The following is a 17,373-nucleotide window of genomic DNA, read 5'->3' on the forward strand; positions in this document are numbered from 1 at the left end:
AAACATCATTGTGATAAATAAGTACAGTCATAGGATCCGGGACCCCTGACTTGCACACCATAATTATTACTATTATTATTATTATTATTATTATTATTATTATTATTATTATTATTATATTTATACCCCGCCCTCCCCAGCCAGAGCCGGGCTCAGGGCAGCTAACACCAATAAAATCACAGTAAAAACATAATAGGGGGGGAAAGAGAGAGTGTGGGGGAACCAATTTAAAATACAGGTTAAAATGCAATTTAAAATGGAGCCTCATTTTAAAGTAGCGGATAAATCAAGACCATAAGGGGAGGGAAACATAAGGGTCAGACCGAGTCCAAACCAAAGGTCAGGTGGAACAGCTCTGTCTTGCAGGCCCTGAGGAAAGATGTCAAGTCCCGCAGGGCCCTAGTCTCTTGTGACAGAGCGATCCACCACATCGGGGCCAGTGCTGAAAAGGCCCTGGCTCTAGTTGAAACCAATCTAACCTCCTTGAGGCTTGGGACCTCCAAAGTGTGGTTATTTGTGGACCTTAAGGTCCTCTGCGGGGCATACTAATAATAACCAAAGTCTCTGAATGACTGAGCACTGAGTTTGCTCCCAGCTTAGAATCCCAACAGCAGGGTCTCCAGCTGTTTTTTGGACTACAACTCCCATCATCCCTAGCTAGTGGTTAGGGGTGATGAGAACTGTAGTCCAACGACAGCTGAAAATCCAAGTTTGGAAAACTGCCCTGGAGCCATTTCACCCCAAGGCCCACCACTGCTCTTCAACCTTCGCAGCGCATCACTGTCTGCAGCCACTAGCTATGGGATTGTTTTTGTCCATAACAGAAACTTGGATTGACTCATCTCCTTGGACAGCCTTCTCCAACCTTGGGTCCTCAGATGCTACAGCTTCCATCTTCCCTGACCATTGGCTAAGCTGCCTAGGGATGATGGGAGTTGTAGTCCAACAGCATCTGGGGACCCAAGCTTGAAGAACTGTGTCTTAGCATATATAAAGACAGGGTCCTAATGCTGTGCAGGATGAAGTATGCTGTGTGTAAATGTATTTATCACTCTCTCCAGCAGATGTCATTGCAAACATTAGGCATTCCACTTCTATCCCCCCCCCCTTTAATGATCCTAGTTTCCCCTCCAATGTGTGTGGGCAACAGGAAAAGCCTTGCATGTTTACCCCACACTTAGGGGAAGGACTCAGTGAGAGCGTGCATGCTTTGATGGAAGATTGCTCCAAGTAACACCCTTGGCACCATGTATTAGTAGGTGATGGGAAAGACCTTTGCCTGATGCCCTGCTGATCAAAGCAGAACAGGGACAGCACCTCCAGATGTTGTTTGACACCAACTCCCATCAGTCCCTGACAGTATGGCCAATGGTTAGGAATGATGGGAGCTGTGACCCCCCAGATTCCCCACCCCTGTTGTTCATGTGCATCTATCTGCCAATACATGTGGGGTTTGGGTTTTCAGCTTACAAATGCAAATGTTGCCTTTGAGTGCTTGGGATGATGCGCTGGAAGAGAGAATGTTCAGGGACTGGGTTAGTCCACTTTAATAATAATAATAATAATAATAATAATAATAATAATAATAATAATAATAATTTATTATTTATACCCCGCCCATCTGGCTGGGTGTTTCCCAGCCACTCTGGGCGGCTTCCAACAGAACACTAAAATATAATAACCTATTAAACATTAAAAGCTTCCCTAAACAGGGCTGCCTTCAGATGTCTTCTAAAAGTCTGGTAGTTGTTTTTCTCTTTGACATCGGGTGGGAGGGCGTTCCACAGGGCGGGTGCCACTACCGAGAAGGCCGTCTGCCTGGTTCCCTGTAACTTGGCTTCTCATAGCGAGGGAACCACCAGAAGGCCCTTGGAGCAGGACCTCAGTGTCCGGGCAGAACAATGGAGGTGGAGACGCTCCTTCAGGTATACTGGACAGAGGCCGTTTAGGGCTTTAAAGGTCAGCACCAACACTTTGAATTGTGCTCGGAAACGTACTGGGAGCCAATGTAGGTCTTTCAAGACCAGTGTTATATGGTCTCGGTGGCCGCTCCCAGTCACCATTCTAGCTGCCGCATTCCTGATTAGTTATAGTTTCCGAGTCACTTTCAAAGGTAGCCCCACGTAGAGCACATTGCAGTAATCCAAGCGGGAGATAAGTAGAGCATGCACCACTCTGGCGAGACGGTCTGCGGGCAGGAAGGGTCTTAGCCTGCATACCAGTTGGAGCTAATAAACAGCTGCCCTGGACACAGCTGCCCTGTTACGGTCTGAAGCAACTGAAATCAGCCAGCACAGGCAGAACTTTCCTGTTAGCCTGCATGCCCAATTTATTTTAGACCTAAGATAAGGGTCAGCAGCTGGCAGACCCTAAACAAATCCCGGCCTCTGAAGGATGGCGTTTGGGCTTCCCAGCTGCCTGCATTGGAGGCGGATGGGGCATATGGTTGAGTGGCATCTCCAGAAACAGACTTTGGCAGGATGCTGTTGGGGGAGCCTGGAGCCTTTTGCCCATCTCAGAGTGGCTTTGCAGCTAAACTAGAGCTGACTGGGGTGATGGAAACCAATAAGCAAGGATCTCCACTTACCGAGAGGAGGACATAGCAATCACCTTCGTAGAAGCTGCCATGAGCTTTCGGAGGCACCAATACCAAATCCATTTTCTGGGAAGGAGAAACACAGTACATGAAGCAACCCCCTGCCCCAATTTAGTGGCTTCAGTGACACAGCCTCCAACCATCAATGCCCCCAACCCTGTCTCAGGCATCCCATGGTGATGTAGACAATTTCCTTATTAAATACTTTCAATTTAATCTTTCAATTCAAAACAAATGTTTAAAACTTTTTAAAAAAAACATTTCAGACTTATATGAATAAGTAAAGGTAAAGGGACCCCTGGCCATTAGGTCCAGTCGTGGCTGACTCTGGGGTTGCGGCGCTCATCTCGCTTTATCGGCCGAGGGAGCTGGCGTACAGCTTCCGGATCATGTGGCCAGCATTATTAAGCCGCTTCTGGTGAACCAGAGCAGGGCACAGAAACTCCGTTTACCTTCCTGCCAGAGTGGTACCTATTTATCCACTTGCACTTTGACGTGCTTTTGAACTGCTAGGTTGGCAGGAGCTGGGACCGAGCAACGGGAGCTCACCCCGTCGCGGGGATTCGAACCGCCGCCCTTCTGATTGGCAAGTCCTAGGCTCTGTGGTTTAACCCACAGCGCCACCCGCGTATGAATAAGTGCTTAAGTCTCAAAATTGATTAACAGCAGCACTCGGCTCAAAAAAAAATTGACCTTCCCTATCTCCATCCATTGCTGCTATGTTATACTACAGGAGTCAGCAACCTTTTTCCGCGATGGGCTGGTCCACTGTCCCTCAGACCATGTGGGGGGCCAGACTATATTTTTGGGGGGGGGATGAATGAATTCCTATGCCCCACAAATAACCCAGAGATGCATTTTAAATAAAATGACACATTCTACTCATGTAAAAACACGCTGATTCCCAGACTGTCCGTGGGCCAGATTGAGAAGGCGATTGGGCCACATCCGGCCCACGGGCTTAGGTTGCCTACCCCTGTTAATACTCAATGGTTGTTGGGGGAAAGAGATGCTCCCTTAAGTATCTCAGGCTTAAGCGATGTGAATTACAGGCAGAACTTGTGGAGTTCCCATAGTTTCAGTGTAATGTGCTCTAGACAAAATCCTAGCTGGACTAGCTGCAGTTTCTGAACTATCTTCAAGGGCAGCTCCACATAATGCATGTTACAGCAGCCAATCAGTTGCCAGCACACGCAGGATAGAAATTAAGCAAACTGAAGCTTTCAGCAGCAGTAAGTACAATTATAGGAGTGGTCTCCACTTTTGGAATTTCAGCCTCTCAAACAACTGTTAAACCTCCAGGGGCCTTATGAGAAAGAAAGATGGCTACCTTGCTTAGCTAGTAAGAGTTACCTAGATGGCAGGTTCGGTAGTGAAAGTGGAATTAATAGCAAGTGAAAAGGTGGTGCCCCATCAGTTAGGTCCCTACATAGCTTGGGAGAGGAGAGGAACCTTCCGCCTAGACCTGAGAAAATTTCATTGTCCCACCTCAATTCTCCAGATGATCAATCCAGGTGTGTTGGTAACAGTCTTGAAGGCACTGGTCAGAGCCATGGTGGCTTTCAGTTTTTGGAATACTCAGCAAAACCTGACAAATAAGAACAAACAGGTTAGCCTGTTACCAAGGGCAGAATATGGGGTGCAACTTTGCCACGAAGCTCAGTGAGTGATCTTGAGCCAGACTGAGGTTTTTTCCACAGAGTTGCTGTAAGGATAAAACGATGAGGGGGTGAAACACACCATGTACCTGAAAGAATGAAACCTTCCCTATGGGCCCTCTCAGTTACTAAAATTGACAGGGGGGGATGCCTCTTGGTTGTCCCACCATCCTCAGAAGCCCAGGGGATTTCCCAGGACAGAGCCTTCTCTGTGGCAACCCCCTAAGTTGTGGGACTCCCTCTGCACCGAAGTGTGTCAGGCACCTTCTTGTATTATGCAGCTTCTGGCAAATGCTGAAGATTAACTTTTTTATCCTAGCTTTTGACCCTTGAAATGTATGTTTTTAGGAACCTTCTTATTCCTGCAGTTTTAAGTTGTTTCTAATATTGTAACCCACCCTGGGACCTTAAGGTGTAAAGGTAAAGGTAAAGGGACCCCTGACCATTAGGTCCAGTCGTGGCTGACTCTGGGATTGCAGCGCTCATCTTGCTTTATTGGCTGAGGGAGCCAGCGTACAGCTTCCGGGTCATGTGGCCAGCATGACTAAGCCGCTTCTGGTGAACCAGAGCAGCTCACGGAAACGCCGTTTACCTTCCCGCCAGAGTGGTACCTATTTATCTACTTGCACTTTGACGTGCTTTCGAACTGCTAGGGTGACAGGAGCAGGGACCGAGCAATGGGAGCTCACCCCGTCGCAGGGATTCAAACTGCCAACCTTCTGATCGGCAAGTCCTAGGCTCTGTGGTTTAACCCACAGCGCCACCTGCGTGAAGGGCAGATAAATAACAACAACAACAATCATGTACTTTGACTTGCACTCCTTGAAGAAAAGGCAGATGGGGTCTCTTCCAACCCAAACTGGAGACGCTGAGAATTGAACCTTGGACCTTCTGCATGCAAATTGGATGCTCTGCCACTGAGCTATGGCCTTTCTGACATTTTCCTTCTCTCTTGGGCATGGAGGGAGCTTCCCAGTTGGCAGGGCTTATCAAAACAGACACAGGCGTGCTTGCTAGCGCACTGCCATTTCTTTGCCACAAAGCCACTTCTGAGCTGGAGGGGAGGTGGGGTTGTGGGCCCATGCCCTCCCCACACACGCGGGGGCTGGCTTACAGCCTCTGCAAGAATGAGGGAATCCTCGGGCGCGTCAGCTCCCTGCCTAGCCAATCGGCTGGACAGGGAGGCGTGGCCCGGGCTATTTATGCGCGCCCAAGGACTGCCCTCTCTTCGCCTCTCCATCTGATCAACTTTGGTTGGTCGCCGTCAAGGGGCCTGGTAGGAATTTTTCCACTTGGCACCGGCCATTTGGTTTTTTCACCTACCTCATAGCAAACGTCACAACTTTCCCGGTACTGGCAGGGGTATTGTTATGCAAATGAAGTCGGGGGAAGGAAGCGACATCACCTTCCCCAAGCAAAGGGTAGTCCGGTAAAGGATTCTGAGGGGCGTTGCCCTGTCCGAAGACTATGGAGGTGTGGGCCTAAGGCACGCCCCCGAGCGGTGACACCCGGGGGGGTCCTAGTTGACGTACTTCAGCAGGACTTCCCCCGCTGGTGGTTAACCCTTCATGCAATTGGGCTGAAGCCGGTTAGTTGATAGGAACCAATGCCTAAGCCAGTACCTCTCAATTCCTGTAATCAATAAAGTTGTGGCCTTTTACGCCCATTAACCTTAAATAAAGTGTCCTGTGTCTTTATTTCACAAGGGGGGAGGGGGACTTGCCACACAAGAATGGTGTCCACACCATGCACCATGCCACGCCACATTTTTAAGCAACATAATTTACGCCCCCATTTCCCCTTGCCCTGCCTTGCTCCACAGCCAGGACCAGCTTTTAATGCCTAGCGTTTGCCAGCACGGACTTCCAGATGTTGCTGGACTGCAACCCCATCATTCTTGACCACTGGCCAATGCTGGCTGGGGCTGAGGGGAGCTGGAATCCTGCACCTGGAGCCCAGCAGGTCCCTAATCTCTGTCCTAGAAGACGGGAAGGAAGAGCAAGAGCGGTGCTGAGCGTGTCCCTACTTCCTTTCCTTCGACTCCGAGTAATCACAGCCAAGCCAGTTAAATGAGAGACAGAGAGTAGAGCTTCTCTGGCAAGGATCTCCTAGGCTGGATTGCACGCAATTTTGCCCCAGTAGTTAAAAGCCACTGGATACACCCTGTTCTCTAAGGGCACATGCAAGCCTCACTGCACAGGTAGACAGAGCCTCTCTTCTCATCCTTACAGCTGGGGCTCAAGTCACACATATAGAGGACATGCAGATACTTACAAATCAACTGTGAGACAGTAGATGCTCAGTGCTAGTTCCTCTTGAATGCGGCAGGGAGAGGCACACTCAAAAAGACCAGTAAAGCATTCTGGGAGATGCAAGGGCGGGCAGGATCAGAGCGGCTGAACCCGCAGCGGCAGACTACACCCTCCTCCCCCTTTTCCATAACCCCCAATTGCTCAGTCATTGAAAGCAGATGGTGGGATTTAACAAGGGGAGTAGACCGGTCCTACAGACTCTCGTTTGGGGCCTTGGAGGCATCCCAAAGGCTGGGATTGATTAGCCAGAATCATGCAGGGCTGAGCCAGCTCAAGTTCCAGAGAAAAAGGGCAGCCGTTTGGACTTTGCTCTGGAAAGAACTGTCCGGCCCTCTCCTCCTTTTGGCACAGAGGTCTGTGCTTCAGGCCTCCCCGCCACCACCACTTCTGAAAGCTGAGGAATCTGCCTTTGCTTTGCGTAAAAACTATAGGGGACCAACACAGATATAGTGGGGGGCTCCACTATAAACCTTTCACTCCATGGGCGATGTCTGGAGCGATTCCTGTAGCGAAACACACATGGAAACTTTTGCATCAGAGTGGGAAATCCTCCATGTGGATTCTGCAGGGAAGTAGGAAATTCAGAGTCTCCTTGCTTCCTGTTTGTGGATCATTCCTACAGAATATTTGTGGGATTTGCCATTCTTGCATAACAACTAAAAAAAAAAACGTTCTGGTGCAGTCATCCCAGTAAACTCAACGCAGAAATAAAATTTCATGTCACATCAGAACTAACTCACGTGTTAATGTCTCAGCCCAGCAAAGGAACAGCTGCTACATTTGCGCTGGGATTTTCATTCTGGGCTCCATCAAACTTTTTGGTGCAATGGCTGGTGTGGGTGAAAATCTCCACTAGCTGTGATTACCAACCACAGAGAAGGACTGCAGTCTAGGCGTTCTCTCCAACGCAGTTAACTCTGCAGCCTTATTTCCAGGCCAGGTTTGTCTAATACAGAACCACTCTGTAGCCTTGAACTATGCCAGCTATTCCTGGCAGTGTCAAGAGTAATCATCATAATCAAGTTGTGACTCCAGGGATGATAGGATTCCATGTTTTTCATGATTTGCCGGTTCAGCCCGGTTATAGATTGCATTCATATAACATATACCGTATTGGCCTGAATAGAGTCCTCACTTTTTTTTTCAAAATTCTGACCCTGAAAAGTTAAAGTGTGGCTTAAACTCACAATCTTACAAAAATTGGCTTTTACGGTATCGCTGCTGAAAAAGACATACGGTAAAATGGAACATGTGTGAGTGCCGGTGGAATTTTAAGGGAGCAGCTTATATTCGGGCCAATACGGTAATTCATATAACAGAGTTACATAATGACTCTACCCAGATATAGTTCATGCCAGGGGTGCCAACTTGAATAAAATATTGGGGGGGGGGGCAGGTAAGCCATGGGTCACAAGGCACGGCATGCACACGCCATTTGCCAGGCAATGCCCATCAACTTTGTGGGGGCGTGGCTCCCTCAAATATTTTATGGGGGGGAGGGTCAAAGACCCTTCAGCCTAGGCTTCACTCCTGAAACTGTGTAAGATACATATTCCTTCCTGCATTGATATGCAGATTGTAATGCATGCTCTTACATCTCACAATGCAAAAGGGATCGTTGAGGATACTTTGCATCCCGATGCCTCTAATTTGTTTAAAATTGTTTCCCCCTCAAAAGCGATCTTTAATCAATAGCACTGGTATTCATCCGTTACAATATACCGTCCCAGTTTCAATGGTACAGCTTAGAACCAGGACTTAATAGTTTTATGGTAGGGGTAGGAAATATTAGCTTCCTCATCCACCGTCTCTTCTGGACAAATGTTCTGTGGGTCAGAGGTGGGTGGGGCCCGAGGCAAAATTTGGAGGAGCAATGGCTGCAACAACATACAGTGGTACCTTGGTTTACGGACTTAATCCGTTCCGGAAGTCCGTTCTTAAACCAAAACCATTCTTAAACTGAAGCGCGCTTTCCCTAATGAGGCCTCCCGCTGCCACTGCCCTTCCACTGTTCGGATTCCGTTCTTAGACGGAGGTAAAGTTCTCAAACTGGGACACAATTTCCGGTTTTGCGGAGTTTGTATCGTTCTTAAACTGGACTGCTCTTAAACTGAGGTACTACTGTACTAGCTTTTACACAAACTCACACACCCTTCTTTCATCTCCTATCCAGGCAAGCAAAGAAGCATTACTGTATGGTCTGAAAGGTGAAGTGTTGTTAAAGGTATCTTACAGAGAATATTTTAATAATAATAATAATAGGTAAAGGGACCCCTGACCATTAGGTCTAGTCGTGGCCAACCCTGGGGTTGCGGCGCTCATCTCGCTTTATTGGCCAAGGGAGGTGGCGTACAGCTTCCGAGTCATGTGGCCAGCATGACTAAGCCGCTTCTGGCAAACCAGAGCAGAGCATGGAAATGCCGTTTACCTTCCCACTGGAGTGGCACCTATTTATCTACTTGCACTTTGACGTGCATTTGCATAATGCACTTGAAATGCACTTAATGCACTCACAGTAGCCCTTCCCTCCCTCCTTCCTATAGCTGTTTGTTTAAATATTCTGCAGTCTGTAAAATGTCCATACTGTAATCAGGATAAACATAGTGCAAATGCAGAATTTGAGTTTCCTTGTCGTTGGAATATATATATGTTTGTGTGTGTGTGTGTGTGTTGCTTTGGGCCAGAACACAATCAGCCAGCCCTCATCCGAGAACATTCACTTTCTTCCAAAATGCAGCAATCGTCTTGGCAGCTGTAATAGAACCACTAATTGACTTAACTTACAATCTGCTGCCTGTGATGTCACCTAATGGATGCCCAGAGTCACTGACTCATACCAGGTAGCCAGACATGAACACAAAACGGGGAGACAAGCTTTGCCCAAGGAAAACGACTTCATTGCCTGGCCCTGGAATATGCGAAACGTGACTTCTGAGTACATACAGAGTGCCTTTCGATTACCACCAAGGAACCGCAACCAGCCCCACCTGTCTTGTCTGGCAGACATGACCTGTATAAATATATTTTTTAAAAAAACAACAACAACCCTCTGCTCAGCTGGAAAGCTGTCTCATCTACCTGACAGGGCTGTTGTGAGAAGATGAGTTCAGTCTCTGTCACCTTATGCTCCCTGGATAAAGGCCAAGATACAAATAAAATTCTCTTCAGCTCAGCCGTTTTCTTACAGGTCCAAATAAATTTCAGAAATCTGGGGTTGAAATCCCATGCGCAACTGGGAGTAACTTAGGGGTGCTTGCTTCTGAAAGGATATACTGTAAGCTAAGCAGTTGTGTTTCAGAGTCCCTCTTGTGTCTTTGACTTGCCGTTAGCAGAATCTGATTTTTCTCCCGAGGCCCTTCCAGAAAACCTAGATCAATCAGGTCCTCTTGACAGCCACCCCTTATTTCAAGCCGTGCCTGGGATGGTCCTCCCTCCCTCCTCTTGGTTTGACCACCCATAAATCAAGCAGCACTCACCTGGGTCTGTTGCTGACTCCTCTGCGCTGCAAGGCCCAGGGCTGAGGAGCACAAGCTGTTCAGGCAGGAAGAAATGGGTTGCTCCAGCTCCGAGTAGCACAGTCAGTCCAGAGGAAAGATCCAGGCTCCTTCGCTAAGATTTGCCTGCATTTGCATCTTGCCTTTATATCAGCCGCCTGGGCCAATCAGTGCTGGCCTAGCCCAGCAGCATTGAATTAGTTTAGGGAAAATATCTTTTATTTGTTTCTGACAAAAGGAGACTCCCAAGTCTGGTTTCTCTTCTCCGCATGCACTCCACCCATGTCCACTCTACCCTTTTCCCATTGATTTTTCTAAAGTGCAGCGCTGCATCAATAATGCAAAGAAATGGGGGCAGGAGATGGGGATCTAACCACATTAGAGTGGCTTGCTCGGAACTGAGGAGGAGAGGAATGCTGGGGGGGGAGAGGCAATGGCTTTGCCCTTCAGAGAGAAGGGTTGTCCGCCAGGGATAATCTCGATACTTCTGAGGTCTCCAGCAAATCTTTAAATGGTGCATTGGATATCAAGTGGCGGGGATGGCTTTGGGGCATCAAAGGAGGTTCTCCAAGGCAAGGCTGGCCTCAGAGAGCAGGGCAATCAATCAAGAAGACTGAAGGACCACTGGCAGGGAGAATTCCACATGACCCACCTTGCTCTCAGGTTAAGGGCGGGTGTCTTGCCTGGGCCTACTCCTGCCCCCAAAATATAAAACCCGGAGCAGTCAAGCCTTGTGATCCCCAACCAAGTCCTGCAGTTGGTTTTGCACATGGAGTTCATCGGTTGGTACCGTGTTTTTCGCTCCATAAGACGCACTTTTTTCCTCCTAAAAAGGGGAGGTGTCTGTGCGTCTTTTGGAGTAAATGTGTGGTCGATCGCTGGCTCCCTTTCTGGTCTCGCCCCCTTGCCCAGGCCTCCATTGTTGAATGTTCTGCAGACGGAGGCGGTTTTCCCCAGTGACATGTGACTGGCTAATTAGATTATGCCTAGAAACTGTAGGAACGGCTCCCTTTCCTTTCCTAAAGAAGCTAAAGAACTATGAGTTGAGCCCCATGAAAACAGGATTTTTTCCCTTTGCAGCAAGCTCAACAACTTTGAGCTGATCCCCCCAAAATGGGGCTTTTCCCCTTTGCAAAAAAAGCTGCACAACTTGAGCTGATCGCCCCAAAAACGAGGCTTTCCCCCTTTCCTCCTCTAAAAACTAGGTGCATCTTATGGTCAGGTGCGTCTTTTGGAGCGAAAAATACGGTAAGCGAAAAATCAAGGGATTGAAGTCGGGGGAGAGCAAACCTTCACAGTTCATAGATGAAGCGGCTAGATCCCGTTCCCATCACTTACCCCTCCTCTGAATTCTAAAAATTAAAATGCTTTCTGCTTCTCTCCACCCCCCCTTCACTTCCCCCCAGGGTAGTCTTATCCATGTTTTTGGATTATAGCACTCAGTAACTTTTAACAAATGACTCAAATCCCTTCAGTGAAATGTAATTGTCCATTGCTCCCCATCCCCAATGCTGACTACCCTCTAGCTCTGATATGCTCCTGCCATCGCTTGATTTCTCATATTGTAAAGGGCAGCAAATGTGCAAATTTGCTTTCCAAGGACAAGAATTGCATTGAGATGCTCCTAAGCTCTCACCTGTTATTCCAGTTGTCATGTATGAACCAGCCTTGTCTGCGGCGCTTGCAGAGCTAGATTCTTTTCTGCAGCCGGGGGAAGGAAGTTTTACCTCCCGAAATTTTGCCGCCCAGCTTCAAAAGGATATTGCATTTAGGCCTCCAGAACCCACTCTGCTCAAAGACTTAGGAAAAAGAGAAGACACACACCTGCTCTCTTTTATTATTTCTTTAATTTGCAGTTAATACAAAGATTCCAAAAATAGAAAGAGATCGAAATGGCAGCAGTGCCGGCTTCAAGTTTTGGGATATCTTTTTTTTTTCAATTAAAACAAAATTTAAAAAAAGAAAAACCACCCAGCAAGTGAGGACACATGACTAAGGCAACTGATGTTTTCATACTTCTATGAGGTGGGGACAGAAGGGGGAAGCCCTGGGCTCTGTTACTCAAAAGCCACCAGCTATGCATGTTTGAAAAGAAGGGATGCAGGAGGTACAGCAAAAGACTGTGTGTGTGTGTGTGTGTGTTTGTGTGTGTTTGCTTTTGTAGGAGGAGTATGCAGTGCACCTCTAAAAGGCACACCTTTTAGAGGTGCCGTGCATTAAGCATTAGCGCTGCCTCTTTGATGGGTTTGAACAAGGCACACTCCCAACATTGGCAATTGGACTCAGGTTATCATCATGGCTATTAAACAGGCCAAGGAAGCCTGATGCAGAGCGAGAACGAGCACCAGCAGACTCCGCCCTCGAGTTAATTCACACAGCCAAGCTTGTTCCAGATGGGAGCCATCACTCGGCAGACTCTGTAGTTCCACATTACTTTCAACAAGCAAGCGTTCGCAGCTTGTTGAAACTGGGAGTGCTCAGTTTAATTTATCGTGTGTCTGCCTCCTTAGCCAAAACCAGCTCCGCACAGATCCCACCACGCTGTGACTGACAAAACTTCCACCCGTTTGCTCAAATCTTAAGTCCCGTGACTGGGATGGAGGAGAAATTATGGAGCGCATTTCATCAGCCGAGGTGGAGGAGTGTAGAAAACAGGAGTGCAACGTTTCCCCATCGAGTGAAGGGGTTTCGGAGCTGAGCTAAGCAAAAGGAAGGGCCAGGACAAGAGCGTGAGGAGGAGAGGGAGGGAAATGGAGGTGAGTTCTCCTCGGATGACACAAAGGGCAAAGACCCAACTGCGAGGATAGCCTCAAACAGGAAGGAAAAACAAAGGGTTTTTGTTCTTTCTAGCACACATTAACTTGGCAGTGTTTAAAGCTCTCTCACTGTTGTGTGTCGTGGAGAAAACAGAATTACGAGGAGAAGAAACTCTTCCCTCCACGAAGCTAGGGACTTGTGTGTCACCTCCATTACCCTCTCGACAGCTGCTGAGGCAAAGAGAGTGACGCCTCATAGTGGAAGCAAGGCCAGCAAGAGGAGGAAAGACAAGTGGCAGCCGCAGGCTCGTCTCAAGCACCATTTGAGGCCTAGCACACACACACACACACACAGGTCAAGGAGTAGCCAATTCAGCACACTTAAAAAACGGCAACGGAAACTTCAAGAAGCACTTTGGCCAGGCTAAGAGCTGCCTGCTCCCTCAGCCAACAAGAAGGATTGTAAAGCTTTGGTCCTGCTGAGCAGGGAGGAAGCCTTCCTGATGTTGTTGGGCCCCAAACCCCTGTCAGCCACTACGGACAACTGCCAGGGCCGATGAGAGTCCTAAGTCCAGCAACATCTGGATGGGCCACAGGTTCCTCACCCCTGGTTTTGCTGTTTAGCTTCCTGCCCCAGGTGGTGAGGTGACCCACGCTACCTGCCCCCCCCCCGCGTCCAAACCAAGGAGGCAGCACCAGAAAGAAACAAAAAGAACCCTGAATGGCCCCATCCTGTCCCCACCCCCCACGACAGCGAAGCATGGAGTCACTTGCAATGTATTGCTTATGGGAGCGGGAGGGAGAGAAGCAAGCTGGCTGAGCGGAAGGTATTTGGTTGCCACCAATGGCACTTTGAAAGCACTTGTTCACAGCACGTTAAGAGACATGACTAGGAAAGGCAGCGTACCATATTGCTGGGGGGAGACGGAGAAAGGGAGGGGGTGGCAGCCGCTCGCAAGTAAGATCAACATCTACGTTTGGTTTCTCGAGAGCTGGCACCGCCATGAAAATGCTGAGGGGAACAAGAGTGTGGCAAAAAGGCCCAGCTGCTTCTCTGGGGCCCATTTCCTAAGGAAGCCTGGCAGAAAAGAGAGGCACTGTCTCTTCATGCGCAGATGAGGTTGCAGCGACGTTCCTCCTCGCTCTCCCAACGAACACGGCAAGGCAATGGAGCAGGCCGTCCCCTGCCCACCCCCAGCTCCTAACACGCTAGTCCATGATTCCCTGAGGCCACCCGAGGGGCCGGGCTTTTCAAGTTACGACGATGGAGCCCAGAACGAGTCCTGAGTGGGAAAGGCAGGGTGCCTCTGCGGCACCCGCCCCCAGAAAGCCACCCGCGGGCAAAACGTCAGCACCCTCCTGTCCTTCAAAGCTAGCAATTCGCACTGAAGGAGGGTGGGAGAACTGACAGTGCTGAGGCAGGTTTATAGTAACCCTGTGACTTGGTCTGTGTCCCCCCCACCCAAGAAGCAAAAATAGGCCAGAGCGAAGCAATATGGCGATCACTGCAGCATCGGTCCTCAACCAATGTGGAGTTTGTGGGAATGGGCCGGCTGACTTAGCCTTAGTCCTTTTCTACGCTCGTGCCACTGTTTGTTTGTTTTTAACGTTCAAGGGTTTCTGAAAGGGTTCCTTCCCCTCTGGGGCTGAACCCAAACCACAAGACACAGTATAAAAAGAAGTTAAAGGCGTCCCAGGATAATTAGGAACCAAGACCCCTGAAACTGCGGGTTCACTACTGCTCTGAAGGGGAAACGCTGGAAGGGAATAGGGAAAAAGGGAAAAGGCCTCATAAAAAAATAAGACTTTCCCCCCTATCTCTAACCAGGTATCCAAGGTAAGGAAAGCCTCTCCTCCGAGGAATCCAGTGGCCTGAGCAGCTGAAGGAAAGGATCCCTCCAAAAGACACCTGGCCAGGGCAGAAGTATTGGGCAGCCAGCTCAGTGCCCTGCCCTGCCTTGCCTGGGAGATAAGGCGGCAAAACTGCTAGGCCCCATGGCTGTGCCCCATGTCCTGGGTGAGCAGCACTCTCAGGAGCATCTAAAAGGGAGCGAGGAGGCAGGTAGCTTTTTTAATAACAAAAGGAAAAGGGTCAGCCAAATCATTTGGCATTGCTTTAGAGGAGGAGAGGAGAGGGTAGGCAGGAGGAACTGGCAGCTTACACCGCACAAACCACACCCAGAACTAACCACCCTGCAGCGAATGGAGGAAGCCGAGCCCTGGAGAAATGGTGCGTCTTCACGATGCTCCCTGTATCCTCGCAGTGCATAGATACGAGCGCTGTTGGGGACGGGGTCTTGGGCGACCCTGCTTTTGGAGGAAAGGCCAGAGGCTCTGGGATCCCGCCAGACCCTGGATGGAAACCGCTCTGGCGCTGCCCAGTGGGCGGCCGTTCAGGTTATTGCCTCCAAAGTGCTTGCATCTGCCTTGCGGTGGGGTTGCGGAGAACCATCCCCACGGCTCCCCCTTCCCCTCCAGGCCAGGACTGAAGGCACTGAGTGAAATTGTTCCTCTGTGGGCATAGGAAGGCCTTAGGGTGCCCTCAGCTGGCCAAGGCTGGTGTAGACATCCTCCGCTTCGCTCAGCTCCTCAAAGATCGGGATCAGGTTCAGGAGCTCGGTGTCGGCCATGTCATCAAACCAGGACTGGACTGGCACCTACGGGGAAATCAAAAAGGGCAAGGAGAAGTCAGTCGGGAGCACTGCGGTGGATGTAGACAGGAAGCAGAGACCTAATGTTTAAGGAACCAGGAAGACCTGGGAGCAGAATTCAAACCCTGCAGTACTCACTTGGCTATTAATATGAAGCGTGGATACATCCCCTCAGAAGAGACAGGTTTGCCCTCACGTCAGGCACATATATACCGTATTTTTCGCTCTATAACACGCACCTGACCATAACACGCACGTAGTTTTTAGAGGAGGAAAACAAGAAAAAAAATATTCTAAACGAAACAGTGGATGTATGATTTTTGTGGTTCATGCTGTGGCCACAGACATGTGATCTGACAGTGAGTTTGGAGTAGCCCAATGCAAAAATCCCGAGGATCCTTTGTAACCACGTTTTAAGCGGGGAGGGAAGGAAAAGCACTCAAGGGACAAGGAGCATGCGTGGGGTGGGTGGAGAAGGATGCTGCTAATAATGAAGAAGAGGGGTATAAGGGGAGAAGGCTCCTCTCCTCTCCCGCTTTGCTCCTTTAAAGCAAGCAGGCTCTGCTTTTCTCCCTCCTCCCCGCTCATCCCCGGCTTGGCGAGCTGAAAAACTTTGCTGCTATTTAGCTAGCTGAGTGGGGAGGAGAGAGGGACAGAGAGCCTGCTTGCTTTAAAGGAACCAACCGGACAGGAGCCGCTTACACTTGTGTAAGTGGCTCCTCTCCTCTCCCGCTTTGCTCCTTTAAAGAAGCAGGCTCTGTGTCCCTCTCTCCTCCCCACTCAGCGGCTCTTCTCCCGCTTTGCTGTTTCAAAGCGAGCCACGGAGGAGGGAAGGAAGGGGAACCATGAATCCTCTGCTCACAACTGCAGCAGATCCGCCCCCCCCCCCCCCGCGACCCGTAGGCATTCCCTCCATAACATGCACAGACATTTCCCCTTACTTTCTAGGAGAAAAAAGTGAGTGTTATGGTGCAAAAAATACGGTATAAAAAAATCTCCATGTAGTTAAAGGGCTTTGGAAAGTATTCGGGTGAATATTCAAAATACAGTGACAATACAAGCCTTAGTTTTTAAACAGGGTGCACGAAAGGTAATCGTTGTAGACAAAACTAGTCACACTAATACTAACTGCTCACTCACTCCTACAATTATGGCCACAGCTATGAATTGTCACCTGGGAAACCTTGTAGATGTGCTCTGTTGGATAGGTTTGGAAGAATATTTCATGCGCTGGAGAACTTTTGGGCTTGAGCTGGCTGGAGTCGTGAGAAAAGGGAGGAAAAAAGAAGATTTGAAGGGGGAAATGATGTGGTACAGTCAGCCTTCCTGAGAATTTACCACTTCAGGTGTGTGTGTGTGTGTGTGTGTGTGTGAGAGAGAGAGAGAGAGAGAGAGAGAGAGAGAGAGAGAACATGTTTTGAATGGCCCTACCTAGCACACAAGTGTTGCAGTCTGCACCATCTTAAAAGGCAGGGGTGAGAAACAAAGGGGAATGCTTAATTTAAGAGAGCTTCTTTCACCTGGTGTCGATGTAACTATTATTATTTTCTTTCTAACTAAAAGCAGATCAAAAGATTTTTAAACCAACCAACCTACCTACCTACATATCAAGAACTCAAGTCTTACACATGATTTATTTTTTATTTTTTTTAAATAATTTTTATTAACTGGCCAATCACATCAAATTAAATCACATCACATAAATTCCAAATTACAAAGCCAAATTTTTAAATTTTGTTGGGGGAACCCATACTTCAAGATCCAAAGGGGGATTCAGATCATCTTCTTATTACTGCGTTAATGTCCAAATCAGTCCCAATCAGTCCAAACAAAATTCATAATTCTATCCAGTCTTATCTTGGTGTTTCCACATCATATCTTGTTCATATAATTTCTATTTTCCCTT

The 17,373-nt window shown here is 48.7% G+C and overlaps 2 protein-coding genes across 5 annotated transcripts in view; both read right to left on the reverse strand.

The window, feature by feature from the left end:
- Positions 1-10,299, reverse strand: part of AVIL (advillin) — a 46,711-nt gene extending 36,412 nt beyond the window's left edge. The window contains exons 1-3 of one of the 3 annotated variants that reach the window (XM_083599198.1): positions 10,043-10,299; positions 4,085-4,184; positions 2,588-2,662 (exon numbers count right to left, since the gene is read on the reverse strand). In XM_083599198.1, the coding sequence (XP_083455324.1) occupies positions 2,588-2,662; positions 4,085-4,150 (141 nt within the window). In that variant the 5' untranslated portion in view covers positions 4,151-4,184; positions 10,043-10,299. Of the gene's footprint in view, positions 1-2,587; positions 2,663-4,084; positions 4,866-5,067; positions 6,036-6,528; positions 6,653-10,042 lie in introns of those variants that run through there. The other 2 variants (XM_083599197.1, XM_083599199.1) reach the window with 2 other exon arrangements.
- A 1,589-nt stretch (positions 10,300-11,888) lies between these two features.
- CTDSP2 (CTD small phosphatase 2) overlaps positions 11,889-17,373 on the reverse strand; it is a 69,609-nt gene continuing 64,124 nt past the window's right edge. For both annotated transcript variants that reach the window (XM_083599494.1, XM_083599495.1), the window contains one exon: positions 11,889-15,473. In XM_083599494.1, the coding sequence (XP_083455620.1) occupies positions 15,348-15,473 (126 nt within the window). In that variant the 3' untranslated portion in view covers positions 11,889-15,347. The remainder of the gene's footprint in view (positions 15,474-17,373) is intronic.

This window comes from Podarcis filfolensis (genome assembly GCF_964270895.1).
Source record: "Podarcis filfolensis genome assembly, chromosome: 2".
In the NCBI taxonomy this organism is placed as follows: Eukaryota; Metazoa; Chordata; class Lepidosauria; order Squamata; family Lacertidae; genus Podarcis; species Podarcis filfolensis.